The sequence below is a fragment of the Leuciscus leuciscus genome, assembly GCF_965113295.1.
Source record: "Leuciscus leuciscus genome assembly, chromosome: 18".
NCBI classification, from domain to species: Eukaryota; Metazoa; Chordata; class Actinopteri; order Cypriniformes; family Leuciscidae; genus Leuciscus; species Leuciscus leuciscus.
Genome location: NC_138742.1, coordinates 8,916,140 through 8,939,139, shown reverse-complemented (window position 1 = coordinate 8,939,139; position 23,000 = coordinate 8,916,140). Strand labels below are relative to the sequence as shown.

The 23,000-nt window shown below is 36.9% G+C and overlaps 1 protein-coding gene across 2 annotated transcripts in view; it reads left to right on the top strand.

Moving 5' to 3' along the window:
• Positions 1-21,243, top strand: part of vwa5b1 (von Willebrand factor A domain containing 5B1) — a 46,535-nt gene extending 25,292 nt beyond the window's left edge. Inside the window, exons 12-23 of one of the 2 annotated variants that reach the window (XM_082144736.1) lie at positions 2,536-2,650; positions 2,969-3,154; positions 4,310-4,511; positions 4,706-4,905; positions 11,176-11,380; positions 13,332-13,622; positions 13,755-13,892; positions 14,079-14,174; positions 15,795-15,869; positions 16,124-16,193; positions 17,292-17,418; positions 17,996-21,243. In XM_082144736.1, coding sequence (XP_082000862.1) covers positions 2,536-2,650; positions 2,969-3,154; positions 4,310-4,511; positions 4,706-4,905; positions 11,176-11,380; positions 13,332-13,622; positions 13,755-13,892; positions 14,079-14,174; positions 15,795-15,869; positions 16,124-16,193; positions 17,292-17,418; positions 17,996-18,679 — 2,389 coding nt within the window. In that variant the 3' untranslated portion in view covers positions 18,680-21,243. Of the gene's footprint in view, positions 1-2,535; positions 2,651-2,968; positions 3,155-4,309; positions 4,512-4,705; positions 4,906-11,175; positions 11,381-13,331; positions 13,623-13,754; positions 13,893-14,078; positions 14,211-15,794; positions 15,870-16,123; positions 16,194-17,291; positions 17,419-17,995 lie in introns of both variants that reach the window. The other variant, XM_082144735.1, reaches the window with a different exon arrangement.
• Positions 21,244-23,000: the final 1,757 nt, after the last annotated feature.

Below are 23,000 nucleotides of genomic sequence, written 5' to 3'. Positions count from 1 at the left end.
TACAAAACCTAGTGCGCTGCCTAGACAGCAACCTTTGCACTGTAGAAGAACTCAGCAAATCTTCATGCCTGAAAGTAGTATCAACACTGACATTACGTTATGCACATTTCAGAACACAATGACATGTAATATTAAGTTTGCTTAATTAAAAGCATTTGACCAAATTGTAAGGTAATCACAAAATGCTTTGGGACAAGCTCACTGAAAAAATCCAAGATGATGGATGAGTATTTATTTTATTTATATTTATGTATATTCATTACATAGTTACTTATATACTTATATATTTAAATCGATTTATTTAAAAAAAGGGTCTAATGAAAAATGGACTGTTGTACCCATCACTGGCACTATATATTTTATCATGTGTATATACAGTGGGTATAGAGAAGGATCACCCCCCTTAAAAATAATCATATTTTGTTGCTTTGCAGCCTAAAATAAAGACGGACACAGTTTTTGTTTTATTCTGTTTTAAAAAACAGAATCACTGAAAAAGGATTACCCCCCTCCTAAAAGTGACTTGTACACTCAATCAGGTGTAGCTAATCACCTTCTCAATGGCACACAAAGCCATCTGACTTACAACTGTGATCAGCTGTGGTCATTTTGATGAGCTCAGCATGAGAAGAGCTTTACTGGAGCATTTCAGTCCTTAGTAGTGCAACTGAAGCAAACAATTAACTATGGGTGGCAAGGCACTGTCAAAAGATCTCCGGGATAAAGTTGTTGGCAGGCACAAGTCAGGTGATGGATATACTTTTTTTTTTAAAGGCTTTATCAATGCCTAGAAGCACAATGAAGTCTATTATGAAGAAGTGGAAGGTATTTGGTACAACACAGACCCTCACTGGATCAGGACGTCGCTCCAAACTGAATGAAAGAGCCAGGAGGAAACTGGTCTGAGACTCTGAAGCAAGAATTTATGACAAAGAGTAGGGTTGCAAAGTTTCCAGAATTTTTGGAAACTTTTCAGGATTATTTGGAAATTTTCAGAAACTTTTCAGGATTATTTGGAAATGTTCAGAAACTTTTCAGGATTATTTGGAAATGTTCAGAAACTTTTCAGGATTATTTGGAAATTTTCAGAAACTTTTAGAAATTTTCAGAAACTTTTAGAAATTTTCAGAAACTTTTAGACATTTTCAGAAACTTTTAGACATTTTCAGAAACTTTTAGACATTTTCAGGAAATTTACCAGAAATGTTCAGCCCCTTTGCAACCCTAACAAAGAGTGACTGTGGATATGACAACAATATCACAAATTCTCCACAAATGTGGCTTGTATGGGAGGGTTACTAGAATGGCCACATGCAGTCACGTCTGAGCTTTGCCAAAACGCACCTTGAAGATTCTGAGGCCACATGGAAAATGGTGTTATGGTCAGATGAGACTAAAATGGAATTCTTTAACCTCAACACCAAACGATATGTCTGGTTGGAAATCCAATACAGCTCACCATCCATATAACACCATTCCTACAAGTAAAGCATGGCGGTGTTAATATCCTGTTATGGACTGGAGCTCTTGTCAGGATAGAAGGAAAAATGGAAAGGGCAAAATACCGTCAAATTCTTGTGGATAATCTGCCATAAAGTTGTCAATGGGAAGAAGGTTTACCTTCCAACATGACGATGACCCTAAGCACACAGCAAAACAGACCACACAGTCGTTGAAGGAGAAAAAGGTGAACGTCCTTGCATGGCCTAGTCAGAGCCCAGACTTAAACCCCATTGAAAATCTGTGGAAGGACTTGAAGACTGCAGTCCACAACCGGTCACCATCATAGTTAACTGAACTTCAGAAGTTCTGCAAAGGAATATGGGAAAATATTGCAAAGTTAGTAGAGATTTATCCCAACAGACTAAAGGCTGTAATTTAAAACAAACGGTGGTTCAACAAAACACTGACACAAGGGGGTGATCCTTTTTCCAACTCAGTGATTCTGTTATTTAATTTGTTGGTGTTATATCTTTCACTGAAAAATGTACTGTCGTACCCAATACTGGTATGCAGTATTTTATTTTTAGTTATTTTACTCTCATTAGAATATTGTGTTGTTAGCTTAGCAATATGCTAACATGAAACTGTATTGGAATTAGTTCTTTTAATCAGCCAAAGCTGGTCTTAGCTGGTCTGTTTGCAGGATTTAGTGGGGTTTTGAAACCATGTAAGACCAGTTCAGACTGGTTTTTCAGCATAGTAAGCCTCTGTGTCTGCTTGTGTACTATATGCAGTTTCTGCCTAGAGCATTCCTAGTCAGTTTCAGTGTTGGATGCTTCCTTTGAAGGCACCTGCCAATGTTTGGAGACAGAGAGTTGCTGAAGAAGATTTGATGCTTACTATTCTAATAAACAATATGAATAAGTTCTTTCTGAAACACTTGCCAGTTTCAGAGAATGAAATGTATTTTATCTGGAAGAGCGTCACTGATTTGAGATGCAGTTTCTTCATTATGTGATGCTCTTCTGATGTTTTCATAGACTCACCGCACCTGTCCTGTCTCCGTGTGTGTGTGTGTTTGCATCATGGCAGGTGTTACACGTTCGGCATAGGTCAGGGTGCGTGCAGGAGGCTGGTTTTAGGACTTTCCGCTGTTTCCAGAGGCACAGCTGAGTTCCTGGCAGAAGGAGAACGACTGCAGCCCAAGGTCCTCGTTTCCTCTGACGTGTTTATCTTCCAGCCTGTTATTTTGAATGTCACTGCAAAGCAATTACAGCAGCCACATAAATTGTGGAGTGCCCAAATGTATTAGCAATTAACAGTTTGTTTTGTTTAGTCAAACATAAATTAGGATAATAATCAAAGCTGACAGCACATTTCACGTTTGTTTCTTCTCTCCCTGCTGTTTAAGACTAGCGTCTATGTATTTTCCTGTTTTATTTATATAGAGTATTTTTACAGACCGTGCTCCCTTGATTAAGTTCACTATGGTGTTTGAGTTGGCTGTTATTTGTGTGATTGGCAGATGATTAAGTCGCTGAAGAAGTCCATGACATCAGTTCTGACTGACATCTCCATTGAGTGGCTGTATCCAGAGACGAAAGAGATCCTGCTCTCTCCAGTGGGAGCGACCTGTCTGTTCCCCGGTGACCGGCTGATTGGATACAGTGTGGTGTGTGATACCTCCCGATATCACTCCAACCCCAAATCAGTAGGTCATCCGTAATTATTCAATTATATTTTAATATTATTATTTAGATAATGTTATTTTAATACTGTATTTTGACCATAATACTGTATTTTTATTATTACACACACACAAACCACAAAAAAAAATAATATTATTATTATGATTTAGATAAATAATATTGTTATTATTTTAAAATATACTCTATTTTGATATGTTATAATAACAAATATACACTAAAAAACACAGCAACGGTTAAACTGTAATAATACTATATTTTTATACTACTATTAATAATAATTATTATTATTATTATTTAGATAATATTGTTATTATGTTAATGTACTGTATTTTTATATAATATCAAATATACACAAAACAGATTATTATTATTATTTAGATTATATTGTTATTCTTTTAAAATATACTGAATTTCTATATAGTATAATGTGAAATATACAATCTGTGATTATTAAAAAAAAAATTATTCTACTATTAATAACTATTATTATTATTATTATTTTGATAATATTATTTTAAAAAATAATCTATTTTGATATAATATTGAATATACACAAAACAGATAATTATTATTATTTAGGTAGATAATATTATTAATTTAAAATATACTGTATTTTGTTTGGTTTATATTCAATATTATATTAAAATACAGTATATTTTAAATTAATAATATTATCTTTCTAAATAATAATTGTTTTGTGTATATTTAATAAAATTATATCGAAATACAGTATATTTTAGTATTTAGTTTATTAATTAATTAGATTAACCGTTGCTGTTTTAATTGTATCACAATTTTATATATTTTAATATTAATGACAATATTGTGTATTTAAATAATAGTAGTAATAGTAATAATAGTTTTGTGTATATTCAATATTACATTTAGATGGATGATATTGATATTATTTTAAAATATACACATTTTTTATATATTATAATATCAATTTACCAAAACAACAACAACAGTTTTAATAATAATAAAAAAAATATATATAACAAACATTATATGCTAAAAACTAAAATATATAAAAACTAAATATATTATAATATATATAACTATATATATATATATTAGGTTTTAGCATATAATGTTTGTTAATGTGAATATAGATTTATTCACCCACCTTCTAAAACATCTTTTCTCTGTTGTCACAGGACAAACGGAGACGATACAGCATGATGCGTTCCAACGAGTCCACCAGTTCCGTGTTCTATCACTCTCAAGAGGAGGATGCTGGGAAGGTTTACTGCGATGCTCAGGGGCCACACAGGGACGATCAAGTCGGCTCGCTGTTTGACGGTTGCCAGGAGACCATGTCTGAGAGCTGTCCTATTGCCACGGAGCAAGACGTTATGGGTAAAGTATACAGCACTAAATTAAGTAAAATTGTTCCATACGGTTTACAGAATTGTTACAGAATTTTCATTTTTGGATGCTATTGGAAACTATTCTTTAAAGTCTCCTGATGAAAGAGAATAAAGGAAGACTATATAAGAGAGGAAATGAAAGAGAAAAGGTGTTAAATTAGTTTTTTTTCTACTTTTGCACAGGAACTGACACGAGCACCTCTCCGAGAAGACGTGCTTATAGCACCAATCAGATCATAGATTACAACCCCATGAAGAAGGCCTACACCCCCAGTGACCCCAGCTCCATGGTGGGGAAAAACCCTCTTAGACGAGCAAAAGTCCAGGAGCTCATCTGTCAGACTCATCCTGACTATGGAGCTCAGTGGAAAATGGACTACCAGGTAGGTCATTGAAGCATGTGCTATGCAAATATGTGAACGCAAATGCTTCTTGCTATGCGAGTTTGATTTTGTGTGCCATTGCATTGAAAAATGTGTCTTTAGCATTGGGGAAGCTACTTTGAAAAGTAATTTGAACAGTTTAAAGTAGTCAAACTACAGTACACTGCAAACTACAAACAAGTTGCTAAGTATAAAGTATTTGCCAAAAAAGTTGCTAAGTACACTCAAGCTAAATTTTTTTAATGAGGAGGTTTGTATTAATGAACACACAGTTAGGAACTTGAACAGGCAAATTTATACTAAGTACAACCAAAACACCCTAATCGTTTGAATTTTAGCGATTCCGATTCTGCTTCTGCATTTATATCAAACATGTTTATTCTGTGTCTTTTGGCACAAAAAAAAAATCAGCAGCCTAAAGAACACTAACATTTTCCTATGGTTTTCACAAAATCGCCTCAGCAAAAACAACTGGACTAACTAATATAAAATGTTAACATTATTGAAGACAAGTAAACAGTGATAAATGTAAAGGCCCTTTCACGCCAAATGTGAAATGAATAAGCCTCAGGCTGAAGGAAATGCAATTTACACCTGTTCACTAGAGGGCGCAACTCAAACAAACCTTTCAGCTGTGCCGCTATTCTGGAATGCAGAAGAATAGGATGCAGGAGAAGATAAATAAAATTTTTATAAAAATAAAAACAAATGAAAAACAAATGATGTTTATGTAGCCTGGGAAAACCCAGACAACTTCCGGCGAATTTAGATTTGCTCTGCAAGTAGTCTGGCAAAGAGCTCATTCAAGCCCATTTCTAATCCGTCGAAATCGCGGCACCAATCAGAAACGTTGGGGCGGGCTTTACACGATGACGATCGCTCTGATTGGTTTTAGGTCTATCCAATTGCGCCCAGAGGCATTTTAGCGACGTCCGTTGGTGAAGCGCATCAACTTTTAAATGCATTATTATATTCAAATTGCGAACACATGAGGACAGTCTCCATGAAAGACCCACTGGCAGATGAACGTGCTACTACATTTCTCTCCGAAACGGTATGAAATTAAATTAGATTTAATAGAGGATTTTAACTGTGACAAGATGATTGACAGGGCAGTTTACGTGACGGGATGCACACGACAGATCCGTCCGATAAAGATGACGAAGTAGTATGTCCCAAAGCTTGCCTACTTTTTTGCTACACATTCAAAAGTAAATACCTTTTCTTCACAAAAAGAGTACATACTTTTATGGCGTAGTGTAACGTTAACTTAGGCGAATTGGGACGCAGCATATGGCTTTACCCGATGACGATCGCTCTGATTGGTTTTAGGTCTATCCAATTGCGCCCAGAGGCATTTGAGCGACGTCTGTTGGTGACGCCCCTTTGGAAATGAGTTATTAATGAAGCTTTGCCAGACCATAACTCAGTTACTACTGAGAATGGTCTGGTTTTAACCAGGCTAATGTTTATGTAAAGTCATTTTTGTTTATTAAAATGGTTGAATTGGATCCTCGAAGGTCAGCTGCAAAGACATTGGTTGATAAAGTGAGATTAAATACATAAAGTATTTGCACCATTCTCCTGATTTTCTCTCAATATGGGGACAGGTGAGGTGCATTCAATAAACGGGAAAACAAAGGAACTTGCGTTACTTATTTGAAAAAGTAACTTGTAAATTCAAAAGTAATGCATTACTTTACTAGTTACTTGAAAAAAGTAATCTGATTACATACTGTAACTCGCGTTAACAGTACCCCCAACACTGCTTATAATACACATCATCATGAGTACGCAATAAACATTATACACTGCTCAAAAAAATAAAGGGAACACTTTTTAATCAGAGAATATCATCAAGTCAGTTAAACTCTTGGGATATTGATCTGGTCAGTTAAGTAACAGAGGGGGTTGGTAATCAGTTTCAGCTGCTTTAGTGTTAATGACATTAACAGCAGGTCCACTAGATGGGCAACAGTGAGACAACCCCCAAAACAGGAATGGTTTTACAGGTGGAGGCCACTGACATTTTTTTCCCTACTCATCTTTTCGGACTGTTTTTCACCAGTTTTGCATTTGGCTAGGGTCAGTGTCACTACTGGTAGCATGAGGCAATACCTGGACCCTACAGAGGTTGCGCAGGCAGTCCAGCTCCTTCAGGATGGCTCATCAATACGTGCCATTGCCAGAAGGTTTGCTGTGTCTCCCAGCACAGTCTCAAGAGCATGGAGGAGATTCCAGGAAGACAGACAGCTACTCTAGGAGAGCTGGACAGGGCCGTAGAAGGTCCTTAACCCATCAGCAGGACCGGTATCTGCTCCTTTGTGCGAGGAGGAACATGATGAGCACTGCCAGAGCCCTACAAAATGACCTCCAGCAGGCCACTGGTGTGAATGTCTCTGACCAAACAATTAGAAACAGACTTCATGAGGGTGGCCTGAGGGCCCGACGTCCTCTAGTGGGCCCTGTGCTCACTGCCCAGCACCAGGGAGCTCGATTGGCATTTCCCATTGAACACCAGAATTGGCAGGTCCGCCACTGGTGCCCTGTGGTTTTCACAAATGAGAGCAGGTTCACCCTGAGCACGTGACAGACAGGAAAGGGTCTGGAGAAGCCGTGGAGAATGTTATGCTGCCTGTAACATCGTTCAGCATGACCGGTTTGGTGGTGGGTCAGTGATGGTCTGGGGAGGCATATCCATGGAGGGATGCATAGACCTCTGCAGGCTAGACAATGGCACCCTGACTGCCATTAGGTATCGGGATGAAATCCTTGGATCCATTGTCAGACCCTATGCTGGTGCAGTGGGTCCTGGGTTCCTCCTGGTGCACAACAATGCCCGGCCTCATGTGGCGAGAGCATGCAGGCAGTTCCTGGAGGATGAAGGAATGATACCATTGAAGGGCCACCACGCTCACCTGACCTACATCCAATAGAACACCTATTCTATTAGTGTTTCGTTCCATCTGACATCACCTGGTTGCACCTCAGACTGTCCAGGAGCTCAGTGATGCGCTGGTCCAGATCTGGGAGGAAATACCCCAGGACACCATCCGTCGTCTCATTAGGAGTATGCCCCGACGTTGTCAGGCATGGATACAAGCACGTGGGGGCCATACAAACTACTGAGTACCATTTTGAGTTGCTGCAATGAAATTTCAGCAAAATTGACAAGCCTGCTACATCATTTTTTCACTTAGATTTCCGGGGTGTCTTTGAATTCAATCCTCTGTAGGTTGATCATTTTCATTTCCATCAAACGATGTGGCATCCTTTTGTTCATAACACATTACCCAGTCCATATTAGTATAGATATCCAGCATGACATTTTTCCCCATTGAGATCTGATGTGTTTTCAAAGTGTTCCTTTAATTTTTTTGAGCAGTGTACTTGGAAATGATCAGAAAACATCTGTATCTGTAATCTTCAAGCAGATGGTTTATAGTTTTCTTTGAAGAAATATCTGTAGGCAGCCGTCACCATGCCATCTGCTATAGCCGAAACATCTGCTATGATATAAAAACAGCCCCATGGATTCATTTGTTCGTTCTGAAGGGTTATTTGAACTAATTTCTGAGCTCGGTGATGAGAATGTAATTCATAATTCAATGTTCTTACCGCCTCATCCACACAAATAGAATTGAGATGGAACAGCCAGTGGAAGATGAATTACAGTTTCCTGGACATTTAAGCAACGGAAGAATGTGCAAAAAGTAAAAATGCTGTCTAAGAAATGAGGTGGACACTTTTGTAATGTGCACCCACACACTGAAATAGAAATGCACCTTTGAAGTGCAGTGGGTGACAATAAGGGTGTTGCCCATCACGTGCCAGTGATTGAACAGGGCTGAAAATAATGAGGCCAAAAATATCCCTGACCTGGAGACAAATGAGTATGTAAGCAAGACCACATCGGAGAGGTCTGCATCCTTTGTGTCTCATAATGATGGCCGTACTCATTTCATGCATGACAATTGAGCTGAATGGCCAAGGAAAACCCTTTCGATTCACAGAGACTTAAAGGTGCTTGTATGCGTCTGGTATGTCTGCTTTGCTAATACAGTACTTTTATTGCTCTTTGTTTATTAATTTAAGCATTGCTCAACATTTTGGATACCCTGTAACATTTTTGAGAGGTTACCTAAAATTTGTACTTTAAGTTAAACTGGTTTTATTCAAGTAAAAAAAAAAAAAGTGTGTATATATATATATATATATATATATATATATATATATATATATATATATATATATATATATATATATAAATTTTTTTAATAGTATTATTTATTTAATATTATTGACATCTAAATAATATAAATTATTAAATATTTTTAAATACCATTTAATAAGAATTTTTTTCATGTTGGCAATCGTATTCCTCAAGCCAGTGTTAATAGTATTTATAATTTAAATAGGAACATAAATACAAACAATAAAACATTTAAATATTATTTAATAAGCATTATGTTTCAATGTTAGTAATTGCATTCCTCAACATTTTGGGTACCCTGTAACATTTTTGTCAGGTTTCCTAAAAATGTGTTTCATGTGGTAGGCTAACACAAGTTAAACTGGGTTTATTAAAGTCATAAATATTACTATTTAATGTACAAATACTGATTTTTTTTTTTTCTGAGAGTGTTGCTGACAACTTTTTACTGCTTCTATTTCATGACATTGTGTTTCATATTCAATGAGTTCAGTGATACTCCCGCATTGCCGACACCCTGCCAAGAGACATATCGAATATCCAGCCACTTATGTTCATCTTCCGGGGTACAATTAGTTCTGACAACTGTGACAAAACCCTTGATGGCCATGATAACATTTCCAATGTCACGCTCTCTGAATGGGGAGAAGATATCAATAATCCAGGCGACACTTTGCACCGCAAGCAATTGGCCATGGAAGTTTTATCAAAAAGGGAGTGAGTAATATTACAGATGGGCAATAACAAGAGTCCTTGATTTCCCCTCAATGGATGCAATAATGACTTTAATGATCCTTATTAATGTAGCTCTTTAGCAGACATACATTTCTCATTATCCAAACTGCCATTAGACCAGGTAAACAGAGAGACACGGCTATAGGAGCTGGCATGGTTAAGGCAAATCATTGTGTTCATAAACTGTCTCTACACAAGGTGAAATAAATTAGATTTGCTTTTGTTATGCGCCGCCTTCATGCTGGAAATAACCGGGGGAAACTGCATGCTCAATGTGAGCATAGAAACACAATCAGACTTGTCAGCATTAGCGTCAACATGAGCACCACTACTTTGGCATTGTGATATTTTCCATAAGCTCAAGAAACATACAAAACAGCTGTTTTGATTGACCACTGGACCTGAAGCTGTCCTAATGCTAACTAGGTTAAAAAAATAAAAAAAATAAAAATCTGGTAAAATAATAATATTTATAATATTTATTTTTATATATTTATTGTTATTCATTTTAATATTTAATATTTAATTTTAAACAGTTATTCAAGTCAAAATATAATTATTTAATATTTCAATATTATTTAAATGTTGACATTTAAATTTTATTTATTTATTATACATTTTAATTTTTTTATTTTTGACAATCTTTATTTAAAAATGGTAATATTTAAATAGATTTAAATGTTACCATATTTAAATAATAGTATTTACATTTTTATATTGTGTATATTCTTTTTATTTTATTTTAATATACCTATATTTATAATTAAGTTATGACTGATAAATGTTTGATATTATAAATGTATATTATGTTTGTGTGTGGTCTGCAATTTTCAAAGTAAAAAGTAAAATGAATAAAGATTGTTGTACTTTTCCCAATAAATTTATGGTAAAACTACTGAAAGCCTTTATATATAATGCATTCTAAAAGTATTTTTAAAGCATTAATTATGCCTTGTAATGCACCTTATAATGTATTATATGATCTCATGAATAATTGTAACCACAGTTATAATACATTATAATGCTTCTCTATTTATTAAATACACCTTTAGAAAGTATAATGCATTAAAACACATGACAAACAACCAACTTTAGATGTAACAAGGAATCTGCTAATATTATAATGCGTTTTAGCTTTAGTTACAATTATGAAAAGATATAATGCATTATAAGGTGCATTATGAATACCTTTTTTAATGCATTATACATAAATGCTTTAAGTAAAATCATACATTTTAGTTTGATTCAAGTAGAGTGGCCTTGCCAGGATGACCGCAGAGTGAACAAAAGGACTAATGAACTGTTGCTCATTTCTCCAAAAGCCACAGTTGGCCAGCCTGTGTGCCACATCCTCAAGAGGACGTCCCATCACTGCTCACAAACCTCCAGTGCAGCAACACGAGGGTCTCCAGGGGGAGTCTAAGGTGGATCAGACCCACTCTGGCCGCTCTGCACAGGGTCCCGTGGTGGAAGACGGCTCCAGGTCTTCAACGGACAGCCCTTCTCTAGGCAGCACTGGCGATGCAGGTTAGTCCTTCACTTCAGTGCTTAAGTGCAAGGACAAAGACGTCAATTTCTGATGCATATTAATCTTAGCGCTGCTGGGGCTCAGAGTTAAGCTGACTTTTAACACTGTAATTTAAATACCATAATCAGCTGCGCAGTGTGGGGGCGTAGAGACACTTATCATATTGTGTGAGCGCAGACTGAAAAACTACTCATGAATCATCTAATAAATTATAGTTGTAAAAAGAAAAATTATAAAGTGAATTTTTTCGGATTTTGTACTGCTTTAACATTTTTCATCAGCTAGATATCACTCCTTGTGATATAAAAACTCGCCCGGTGGTTATAATATAAGTCTGTCCATTGAAGGTCATACTGTGGATGACTGTAATTCAAACCTGGTACATTCATGGAATTTCCCAGAAAACTATAAAATGATTTTTATAGTGGAAAAGTCATAGAAATTCAGTGGTCAAAAAGTGTGGAAACCCTGGGGTTAAAAATAATTTGATGCATATTTTTAGAATAGCTTCCTTCGGCTATGGTGATATTGCATGGATATATATGCTAGAGTTTTCTATGTAATTTATTATTAAAATGAAAATGTAATTTATTCCTGTGATGGCAAAGGTGAATTGCCACATGATCCTTCAGACATAATTCTAATGTGCTGATTTTGTGCTCAAGAAGCATTTCTCATAGTTATCACTGTTGAAAACTGTTGTGCTGCTTCATTTTTTAAAAAAATTTTTTAGAAACCATGATATATTTTTTCAGGATTCTTTGAGGAATATAAAGTTCAACTGAACAACATTTATTCTTTTTCAGCACCATGAGAGTTGCATTTTTATGACGTCAAGTTAGAAGAAATTTCGAAACTACTTCTCAAGTAGTAAAACACGTTTCAAGCTTTTGCGCCCCAGCTGTTTTTTTAAAGCATATGCAAAAAATGGCGTCTGAAGTACCTTAATTATATTTTGACACAGTCAACTAGACTCCGGGGTGCCCAATCCTGTTCCTGGAGATCTACCTTCCTGCAAAGTTCAGCTTTAATGCCTGCTACACATTGTATGATTTTGGGCTGTCCCAGACAAAAGATGACCAATCGTGGCAATGGCTCCTAAATGGTGGTCCTACGTCGTACAGTGAGAGAGGTTCAAAGATGGCCGTTGTCATGGTCTTACGACCAAACATAATCTGTGATAATTTTCATAGCATGATCATCTTACAGTGTGTTTGCTGCTACGACCTACATCTACTGACTAGCCAATAAAAATGCAACAAGAAATTACGTATTGTTCAGCGTGTCATTGCGCTAAAACTGACTTCCCTCAAGCTCCATTTGCAAAATTGCCATGCCAAGTTGGCGTCTACTCTCTAGCCTTGACCGCGTCCATATTGGCTTCCACCTCTTTTTTTTCCCCCCCAATGCTCATAAAAACCACAATTGCCAAAGTGTGATTGATCTTGCTCTATTTGTTTTCCACTAGCGCATGCTGATGACGTGTTGTATTTTGCTATACTAACTAGCGTCGTAGCCTTCAATTTAATAGGTGTCATTATTGTACACTACAGTCTGCATACATGTTGTACCCAAGTTTAATAGATCCATGTCGTACAGTGTGATTTGTAATGATCTTATAGGATTGCCAAAACCGCACATAACCCTGATCAAACACAACTGAACTAGCTAATTACTGAACTCTGCAAGTAGATCTACAGGAAAATGAGTGGGCAAGGTTTTAGACAAACCACCAACTAGACGATTTTGAGAATGTATATCCATCCAAAACATCCTCTAGCCAGACCTAGCTCTGTATAGCACAACAAGCAATGCTTTATTTTTACAGTTTTAACGTAAGCTCATTTAAGTCATTGAAGATGTTAAAGAGCTCATCCAACTGGTTTATGATGTTTTTCATCAGGGAATGCATCTGTTAATACTCTGAATATTATGTTTAATATCGAACAGATGGCTACACGCATCAGCTTTGCGAAGTCGAAACGCCCCAAGATCCTCACGCACCAGAATTCAGGGCCAGTCATGGAAAGGGAGATTGCAAAGCGGTCGTGTCAGGACTGCTGTGCGGGAAACCCGTGAAATGGGAGGTGGTCTTTGACATTCAACCCTACCTAAAAGGTCGAGAGCGGGAGGAAAAAGTTCACGAGGACCTGTGGAACGAAACCTTCCATCACCTGGCGGGACGTTCCATTATTCAAGACTTTGAACATATGGTGGACAAAGAGTGTGAGATTGAGCATGGTGAGGAACTTGACTCGTAATTACCAGTTATTTAGCTGATGAACTCTTATCATTTGTGGGATGTGAATGTCTAATGTTCAAAACATTACTTGCATATCTGACAAAATCCCTCAACTGTGCCGTTTCTTGTAGGTTCTGGGAGAAGGTACCAGCTTTATGCCATCCACACGAGTAAAGCCTGCAACATCTTGAGCAAATACACAGCGTTTGTACCTATTGATCTGGACAGCAATGAATATTTACCCACCTGCGTTGAGTATAGCCACCCTGGTAAGTCATTCTTCTAATTCAACTGAGCTTAAAAGGCCTGGTAGTTGCAATCATTACGTCAAAGATACTGTTCTCAGGAAGAAGAAAACAAAGGAGAGCGCAGGGAAACAGATGAAGCAGTCGCTCCTGGCTTAAACACACAATTAGATTATGGTAATGACTCTTTGTATATCTGTTTATCTCCAGGGGAGGATCATAAACGAAGTTCGCACTGCAGTTCTCGTTCCGGCAGCAGGAAGACCCGTGGATACTCTGTAGGTCTGGGTCGGTCACAGTCTGGAGGTTTGTCTGGGCAAGATGACGCAGCACTACCCCACAGTAAGACTGAAGACAAAATACTGAATTTTGGGCTCATTTACAAGTGAGGAATTATGGGAACATTATCTGCTGCATATATTGCATGGTGTGATCCACTGCAATCAAACCATGGAATAGAAAATATGGTAAAAAGTTATGAAATTTGGCACACTTATTAAATAGTCTCAATTTTTATCATACCCAATTTAGGGACTCTATTTTAAACTCTCTAGTGCAACCAACAGGTCAAAGTTCACATAGATTTTGTTTTATAACTTAAGCAGTCATTAGACTTCGGGTCAGATAATCTTGAAAATATGTTGGCATTGTGAAAAGACTTTTGATATATCAAACTGCTTAATGCATTAACAAATTTGATGTTGAGGATGTAGTTTTCCATTGCTTTGGTCGATTGAAATTAAATGTAATAATTATCATTGCCATTGGCCTAAAGTCATATTTGTGTCACATTTTGAATATCTACCATATATTTTTGGGGAATTTTGAACAGATTCACATACTATGTTTTTTTTTTGTACAGTCCTCACTGACACCCTTGTCCAATCTTCATCAAAGATCCAGTAACCTCAGTTTTATGACTTTTGCATAATGACATATGTACAGTATGTATGTTTGTACTGTATGTATGTGTCATGGTTCTGATAAAGTTTGGTCAAAATATACACTTCAAAAGTATAAATTAAAAAAATTTAAGTCTGGGGCCAATAAGAACAAATTAATACTTTTAATGACCATATTAGAATGATTTCTGAAAGACACTGAAGACTGGAGTAATGATGCTTAAAATTCAACTTTGTATCACAGGAAAAAATATTCAAATAGAAAAGTTATTTTAAATGATTTTTAGTTGAACCAGAATATTGTTTTATATAACCGATCATTACCTGTTAACCGACAAAATTATGTTAAATTAGAATTAAGTTAGAAATTAAGTTAGAATGGACAAGTGTCTGTGACCCATTAAAAATATCAACATTTGTTTTGTTCAGTTTGTTCAAGGAATAAATATACACAAAATATATTTCACTTGAATACAGATTAACAAAACGAATGAAAAAACTGTGACAAGTAGTAGCCTATACGCTGAGTTTCGATTAATTTTTGTGGAGCGCGCCACACAACTTCACGGAAAGTAAACCGAGACTGCAGAAAGCGGCATCCTGTTTGTTTTGTCCCAATGTTTTGTTTTCAATTGTGAGTGTACACGAATCAAAATAGACCCTTTAGAGTTTCAAATGATGTCTTACTCTGTATGACCATAAATGATGGAGACTTAAGTTGTTTCCGCTGTTATAATGAGACAAAATCATTTGGCATTGTGTCGATTTGTGTCGTGGAAGTCTGACTACAGTCCAGTGATGAAATATTCGTGGCCTACTGCTTTGAACTACTTGTCCTAAAACTTACAAAGTGCATTTTATTGATATGTATGTTACTGCAGTTGTAAACTGTACTAAAGTCCACATGAATCATCTTCAGCTTAGACCCATTTACAAATGCACTTTGATTCCTTGGGTCACATTCAGAAGTTTTCAGTCTAAACTCTGACGTCAAAAGGACTCATGTCTCTTCTTTGATCTACAGATGTTGACGATGGATCCCGATCCCCCTGCAAAACTCCCTCCTCCTCCAGTTGGGAACGATGTAGCTCTTCTGAAGGTACTTTTTTTTTTCTATCTGGCTGTATTCAGGTGGTTATTTCACTTATTACAGACTTGCAGGTGTCCAAACAAACACAGCAGCATTAATCACTCAAGCTTGTAGCTGCTGAATTCATTAATTAGATTTGACCTAGAGGAGCATGGGTGTATTTGAGTGCTCTTTGCCTTGGAGTGCAGTGTATTTGTTTGTGTGTTTGTGTGTGTGAGTTGGGCAATAGAAATGATCAGAATACCAACCGCTCTCTCTTTCAGCCTCTCAAAGGAGTCCGTCGGTGACCTCCGACCACTCGCAGAGATCAGTCGAGAGCCTTTTCTCTGCCAGGTGGGTGTCGATAGAGGGAACGAATTGGGGGAAAAGAGCAAACCACGTCCACAAATCAAGTTTCACAATTACAAACACTGTAATTCACAGAACACAAATGAATAATTCAGCAGTTTGCATCACTCATGCACCATTGTTTTAAATCATGAGTCGAATTTGCATTTTGATTGCTTTTGGTATTCTGTTGGGTGCATGTAATGAGTTCAACTCTCACCGAAGACTGACATTCATTAGTCATTAAAAAAATTAAACACAGGAGATGTGTAGACTGACAACACAACAAAGTTCTGTGCAGGAATTAAGCCTCTTTTACAAATCATTTCACCATTCTTTCTTACAATTAAATGAGTCAGTATGAAAATATTCTTTAGGCAATGAGTGTTTGTTCTATTAACTTCGCTATTAGCAATTTCCTTTTAAAAAATTAGGTTTCTTGAGTTTAAGTGAATGTATGAAGTAAAGAAATTCTCTAGCTCGAAAAAAGTGTGAAAATTACAGGATATTAGTCACACAAACTCGTTTTCAGTTTTAATAAGTTTAAAGCGTTGACATCATAGGCAGAGGGTGAATAACCTGCAGGGTAAAGCTGTGGGGGAGGGGCTCTGGTTGTGATGTCACACAATACTGTAGGCTTAGCTCATGAATATTAATTAGGATATGCAAGAATTGGATTTACTTGATCTTTGATGAATAAATAGTTTATGTAATGCTTTAATCTTTGATAACTTAATTTGATTTTGACTGGTTCAAATCCGGCCTGGATCTTATCTTAATCCAATTCAAATTCCCATGTGTTAAGCAAATAAAAACCAGTATTTAAGACAAAAGAGAGATGGTACTCCAGACACCAAAATAAACACTTCCCTTTCGTGTCTGGAATCTCTATCCTAGTTTTACCTCTAGCTGTCACTTGAAATGTCAGCCGAACTAATGACCAAAACGTGAGGAGCGGCGCTATCAGGGATGTGTACATGCTCCGCAAATTAATGAATGTGAAGGGGCACATTTCACCAAGAAAAAGCACTTTAGACGTGCCTGTGCATGTAATGATGATCGTGAGGCACCGGAGTAAAAGGTGTTGTTTCTTTTTGCCTCTAGCAAGCTGAGCCTGAGCAGGACGCGTCTGCTGACGAAGGCGGCCAGGGGCTTCATGAGCCGGTCACAGAGCAAATTCAGCAACTCCGTTGGAGAGAGCGAAAATGACAACAAGGACTACATCCCTCTGGTTTCTGTCGACATATTCTGCTTTCAGGATGTTAATCCTCTGTGGTTTCAGTAGAACTTTATTTAAAGTCAACATGAAATTGAAATTGCCCCTATTTACCTTTTTAATGGATGGTATTGTAATATATAACATATAACAATTCAACAATAACAAACAATTTATGTTGAAAGGTCAGCATAAACTTATTTAAAAAATGCCTGACGTCATTGAGTGTATTGCATCCACTTGCCTCTATAAATAGCCGGTCAATGCTCACCTTGCAAGCAAAGGCAGGAGTTTTTAAGTATAGTGCGTACCGGTAATAGATCTGGTGACATTTAACAAACACCGATCAATATCTCATGATTGCTAGGTCTGGTTAAATGAGATGTTCTATTTGAGTAGAACATGTATGGGTCATGGGAATTACTCAAAGTAAATGGTGATGAGGCGTAACAAAATCAGTCGAGCGTATTTTTGAGGCTAACATAATTAACAATGCTTAAAGACCTTAAACTGCTCCTTGAAGTTCAATCTCTGAGCTTGTTTGTATGATTAAAACTGATTAAATAGACAGCATTTCTACTTCCTGTTGCAGGTGTCATTGCAGCTGTCCTGTGGGGCGTTCATGTTGGACAGTGCCTTGTGTGACGCCATCAACGTACCCATAGACAAGCTAAAGTGGACGTCACCCTTCACCAGCCACAGAATCAGCCTTACCCACGTGTCCTACTCCGGGTCCCGGCGCTCTGAGAGCCTGGAGGTCCACCGTGGCTCCTCGCCGCCTCCAAAAGACTCAGACTTGAACTCTGAAATTGAGGAGCTCGCTTCCCGCACGTCCTCGTCCTCTTTCCAGGCCCGAAGCCCACGGATGGAGGGCGAGCCCTCGCTGCTGGCCGGCTTCTCGTCTATGTCGACCGAAGCCCCACCGTCGCCCATCAACTCTTTGTGCGACAGCGGGCGAGGGTCTGAGTCTGAAATTACAGGGACGTCCCTGTCTGGCTCGCCCGGGACCCTGCGAAGGGGTGTGCAAGACACCGAGGGGATGGTGTGGGCCACCGCTGTAGCTCTGGCCTGGCTGGAACACAGTTCAGCCAGTTATTTCATCGAGTGGGAGCTGATCGCGGCCAAAGCAAGCATGTGGCTAAATGAACAGATCATCCCAGAGGGCCGAGACCTGGCATCGGTCAAAGCCGCTGCCAATCAACTCTTCATCATCCTCAGACACTGGGATGAAAACCTGCAGCTCAACATGCTCTGCTACAACCCCAACAGCATGTAAGTCCTTATGGGGTAGGGACTAAACTTCAAACTATGCTAAACAAGGATTTTACTCTCCTTGATTTGTTTTAATGTTTATTGTATGGGTTTTGTTTTAGTTTTATGAATAGAAATCGTATTTCATTACCATCCATCCAGAGGCCAGAAACATACTTTGCACAGATATGTAGGCGACAATTAATGTAACTTACGTTCTTGCATTACTGTGGCAGCAACAAACCTGTAAAAGACTGTATACACCTAAGAGAAAAGCCCGGTTCACAGCGACAAAGCAACATGATCCCATTCATTTCAATGGAGAGCTGTCAGTTTCAATGGAGAGCTGGCTGTTTCTGGCGACACAAACGATAGTGACCGTTGGCGACAGGATGTATGCGTGTCCAGCGACAAGACATAGTTGAGATATGTTTAACTTTATGCCAATTAAGAGTGACTTTCAAGAGCGACAACCAATAGGAGTGAAGTCAGTGGAGTAGGGCTGCTCGAAAATCATAACAACAATTATTTTGGTCAATATTGAAATCAGGATTATTGGTGGGTTATATGATCAAAGTCTTATTTCATGACTTAGTCATTTTAAATATCAGTGAAATTTCACAATTATCGATATTTCAGCAAAAACTAATACTAGGTTAGCTATAATGCAAGTAAAAGGTCCTTTTAACAGTTAAAGACAAGTAAACAGTCAGCAACACCATAAAAACAAAGAAACTGATCCCCCAAAAAACCTGACAAATAAATACAACAGAACAAAAATACAAATTAAATAAACTTTGCTTTAGGTGTATTAGGAAGATGTACTACCAGTGAAATACAAATAAGTAATAGCCTACAACAGAAACTGAATAAAGCAATCAAATGCTAAATAACACTGCTGTGTACATTAAATATAGACTAATCCTTATTAAAACTACAAAAGTTTTGAGTGATTTTATCATTGTCTTTTGTTGTTAGATTAACATTAATCACTGCAGCAGATTTATTAGGCTGCTGTCACTTTAAGAGCTTCACGGATCCAATATACTGATACACATGCGCTTTCTTTCTAAAGGTGTGTTTTACCTTGATTATCTTGTTTTCATAAACGTTGGAAGCCAAAATCGAAATCGAATTACAATTGATCCGTCACTACACCCTGTTGCCTAAAGTAGTGTCGGCGGAAAGATGGAATAGTTCATTTTAGAAGTCAGTAACTTTATATTCAGTTATATTCCTATAATTTATGATATGTGTCTCTGTGTACATTCCACAAAAAAAAGTGTGAACCAGGATAGACCGGTGCTTGCGCTTTCACCGCAGATAAATAGCCACAATGGCACAGAGCACTTGCTGTTTCTCGTTCATCTTTATTATTAAGCATTTTGTGTACCGATTCCATTTATATATATAGTCCATTCCCTTCAAAATATTTGTTTTTAGTGGCAACTTATTGTTTGTCTACAGCATGGAATAACATCCGTTCATCCGTAATTCAATCGCAGTACTGTCGAAAAGAAGTAACGGGAGTAGTAAATAGCTGTTATGGCAATGCAACCCATTCTTGTTGAATTCTGAATTGACACATTTCAAAACTGTGAAATCGAGTTTGCATGCTGTAGCTAAAAGTGTTTGCGATCACATATTTGCGTAGAGTATATTCCGGGCCGTCACCACCCAAAATATTTGCATGTCTCCGCATTTCTTGTCGGTAAAATGGAGAGATTGGTTGTATTTTTAAGCTTGTCTCTGAAATAATAATGTGCATTTGGTTTAATGAACTGTCTGGTTGCTGCTTTGGAAGATTTTGTACCATAAACATTTAATCGTACAAAGCCTTATAGTGACTTTGGTTCATTAGTTGATGTGGTTGATTTGCTACAGTCTGTACATGTGGCATTTCAGGCTGTTTTTGCTATCTGAGGATCCAGTCACTTGATTAAAATGCAGTTACATGTATAACAACACACAATGTACATTAGTTTGCCTTTACGATCATTAAAGATGTCAAATCGTGGCTGGAACGACACTTTCTATTGCTGTAAGCGCTCTCCAGTCTTAAGTGCCTAACCCTGGACTGTTTCTGGACTGTTGACATGAACGTTGTACTGTTACTGCAATGCGTAATCTAATTGATTCTTTTTCAATTGTTATTACTTTGCTGATTGTATTTATGGCCGTGTATGTATTCTTATAGTATTTTTTGACGTCAGTTGAAAAATTGTACAGAATAAGTATAATAGAGTGGCTGTAAATATATGTTAAAAAAAGTAGCCTAAATAAGAAAATACAAAAGCTAACGTTCTCTTGTTATATCGCAGCGGTTTATTTTATTATTATTATATGTATTACTCCTCAGGTATTGCTCTTGAGTCCTGTTGTCGATGTAGATGCATGAGTGGTTTGTGGAAAGATCTTTCATCTCAAGGTTCTTTACTGATTTAAACCTCTCCCATGCGCTTGTGACGGTGGCAGCTGCTTTGTGAAAAGTGCATCGCGTCAATCAAGTGTACTTTGTACTTAAGTGTGGAGTTCTGTTTAAGTTGTGCGTAAATTCTAGTGCAAATCTGGACTGTGTAACTGCATGCAATAAAGTTTATTGGATGAAAAAAGGGGTCTCGTTTTGCCATCACTATTTCCACTAAAATGCAAAATATTAAAAACATAACATTGCAGGATTTCTGGCTGCGTTCACACGACAGTATGAAGGCCCATTTAACATTTAAAAAAAAAACATGCTTATAAAAACATGCATAATTACTGGTATTATGACTTATTGCCATAATTTTAACTTTCTCATGATTCTAACTTTTTGTCATATTTCTAACTTAATAAATTGACTTTTTATGTCACAATTATGACTTGTTAGGTCATAATTATAACTTAAGTCATAATTTCAACTTTTCATCTCATAAATATGACTTAATATGTCATAGTTTCCAATTTTGTCAATTATGACTTTGTTGTTCAGAATTTAAATTTTAATGTCATTATTATGACTTTAATTTCAACTTTTCATCTCATAAATATGACTTAATATGTCATAGTTTCCAATTTTGTCAATTATGACTTTGTTGTTCAGAATTTCAACTTTAATGTCATTATTATGACTTTAATTTCAACTTTTTATCTTGAGTATATGACTTAGTATATCATAATTGAAACTTTTATGTCACAAATATGACTTTTTAGGTCATCATGTTGAATTTGTAATGTTATTATTTTGTCAATTTCAACTTTTGATCTAATAATGAATTATTTCAAAAAATTACTTTATTTCGACTTTTTGATGTCATAATTATAATATAAACTTTTCATCTCATAATTGACTTAGTATGTCATAATTTTGACATGTCACAATTATGACTTTTTAGGTCATATTTTACTTTTTAATGTTATAATTTCAACTTATGTCATGAATATGATAATTAGGCCTATGACTTATGTCAATTTCCCAAAGCAGGATTATTTTCTTATGTGGCAGAAATGGGCTTCCATAGTATTGTCCATTCACAGACAGCTTTATTCCCTTTTTGTTGTGCCTCTAACCTCACCAAAGGCAATACATTTTGCAGCCAGTAGATGTTGCACCACACTTTCAAAATCAAGAAAGAAAGGGTGCTGTTTTTGTCAGAATGCCGCATTTACAAACCGTACGACAGCTTGATTCTCTCTCTCTCTCTCTCTCTCTCTCTCTCTCTCTCTCTCTCTCTCTCTCTCTCTCTCTCTCTAAAAAAAAATGCATTGTATAGTTTAAGCTTATTAGTCAGGCATTCATCAGGGAATTAAACTGCAACTATAGCTCAAAACAATGAAATCTAGCGTCTCTTTGTTACTCATGAAATCTGTCTCTTTTATGAGTCATGCTAATGTCTGTCCTGCAGCAGACGCCACGCTTTAATTATATCAGTTACCACTCAGTGGGGTAAAAATGGCTTCAGGCACAAAGTCAGCATCAATGATAGACAATGATAGTATGCTTTTGATGATGCTATGATGCACAATTACAAGAAAGAAAGAGACGGTGCAAAAGTTCAGAGGGCTGCTAATTAGGGTTAATTAAAAAAATACCACAACCAAATGGTTTTCATGACATTACCGATAGGAGTTCTTGAACGTTTGCCCTGTGCTAAAATACTCTGACAGTGTTTCTTGGAATCAGCAGTTCAGTGAATCTATGGTGACGCAGCACAAGAAATAGTTTTCTGTCCAATAGTAAGATTATATTTAAATGCTTAGTTTTATGATTAAAGCTCTGTAGTTTTTTTTTTTTTTTCGGGGACAAAACATAATTGGATACTTATATTTTAACATGATTTTTCAAAAAAAAAAAATCTATGAATATA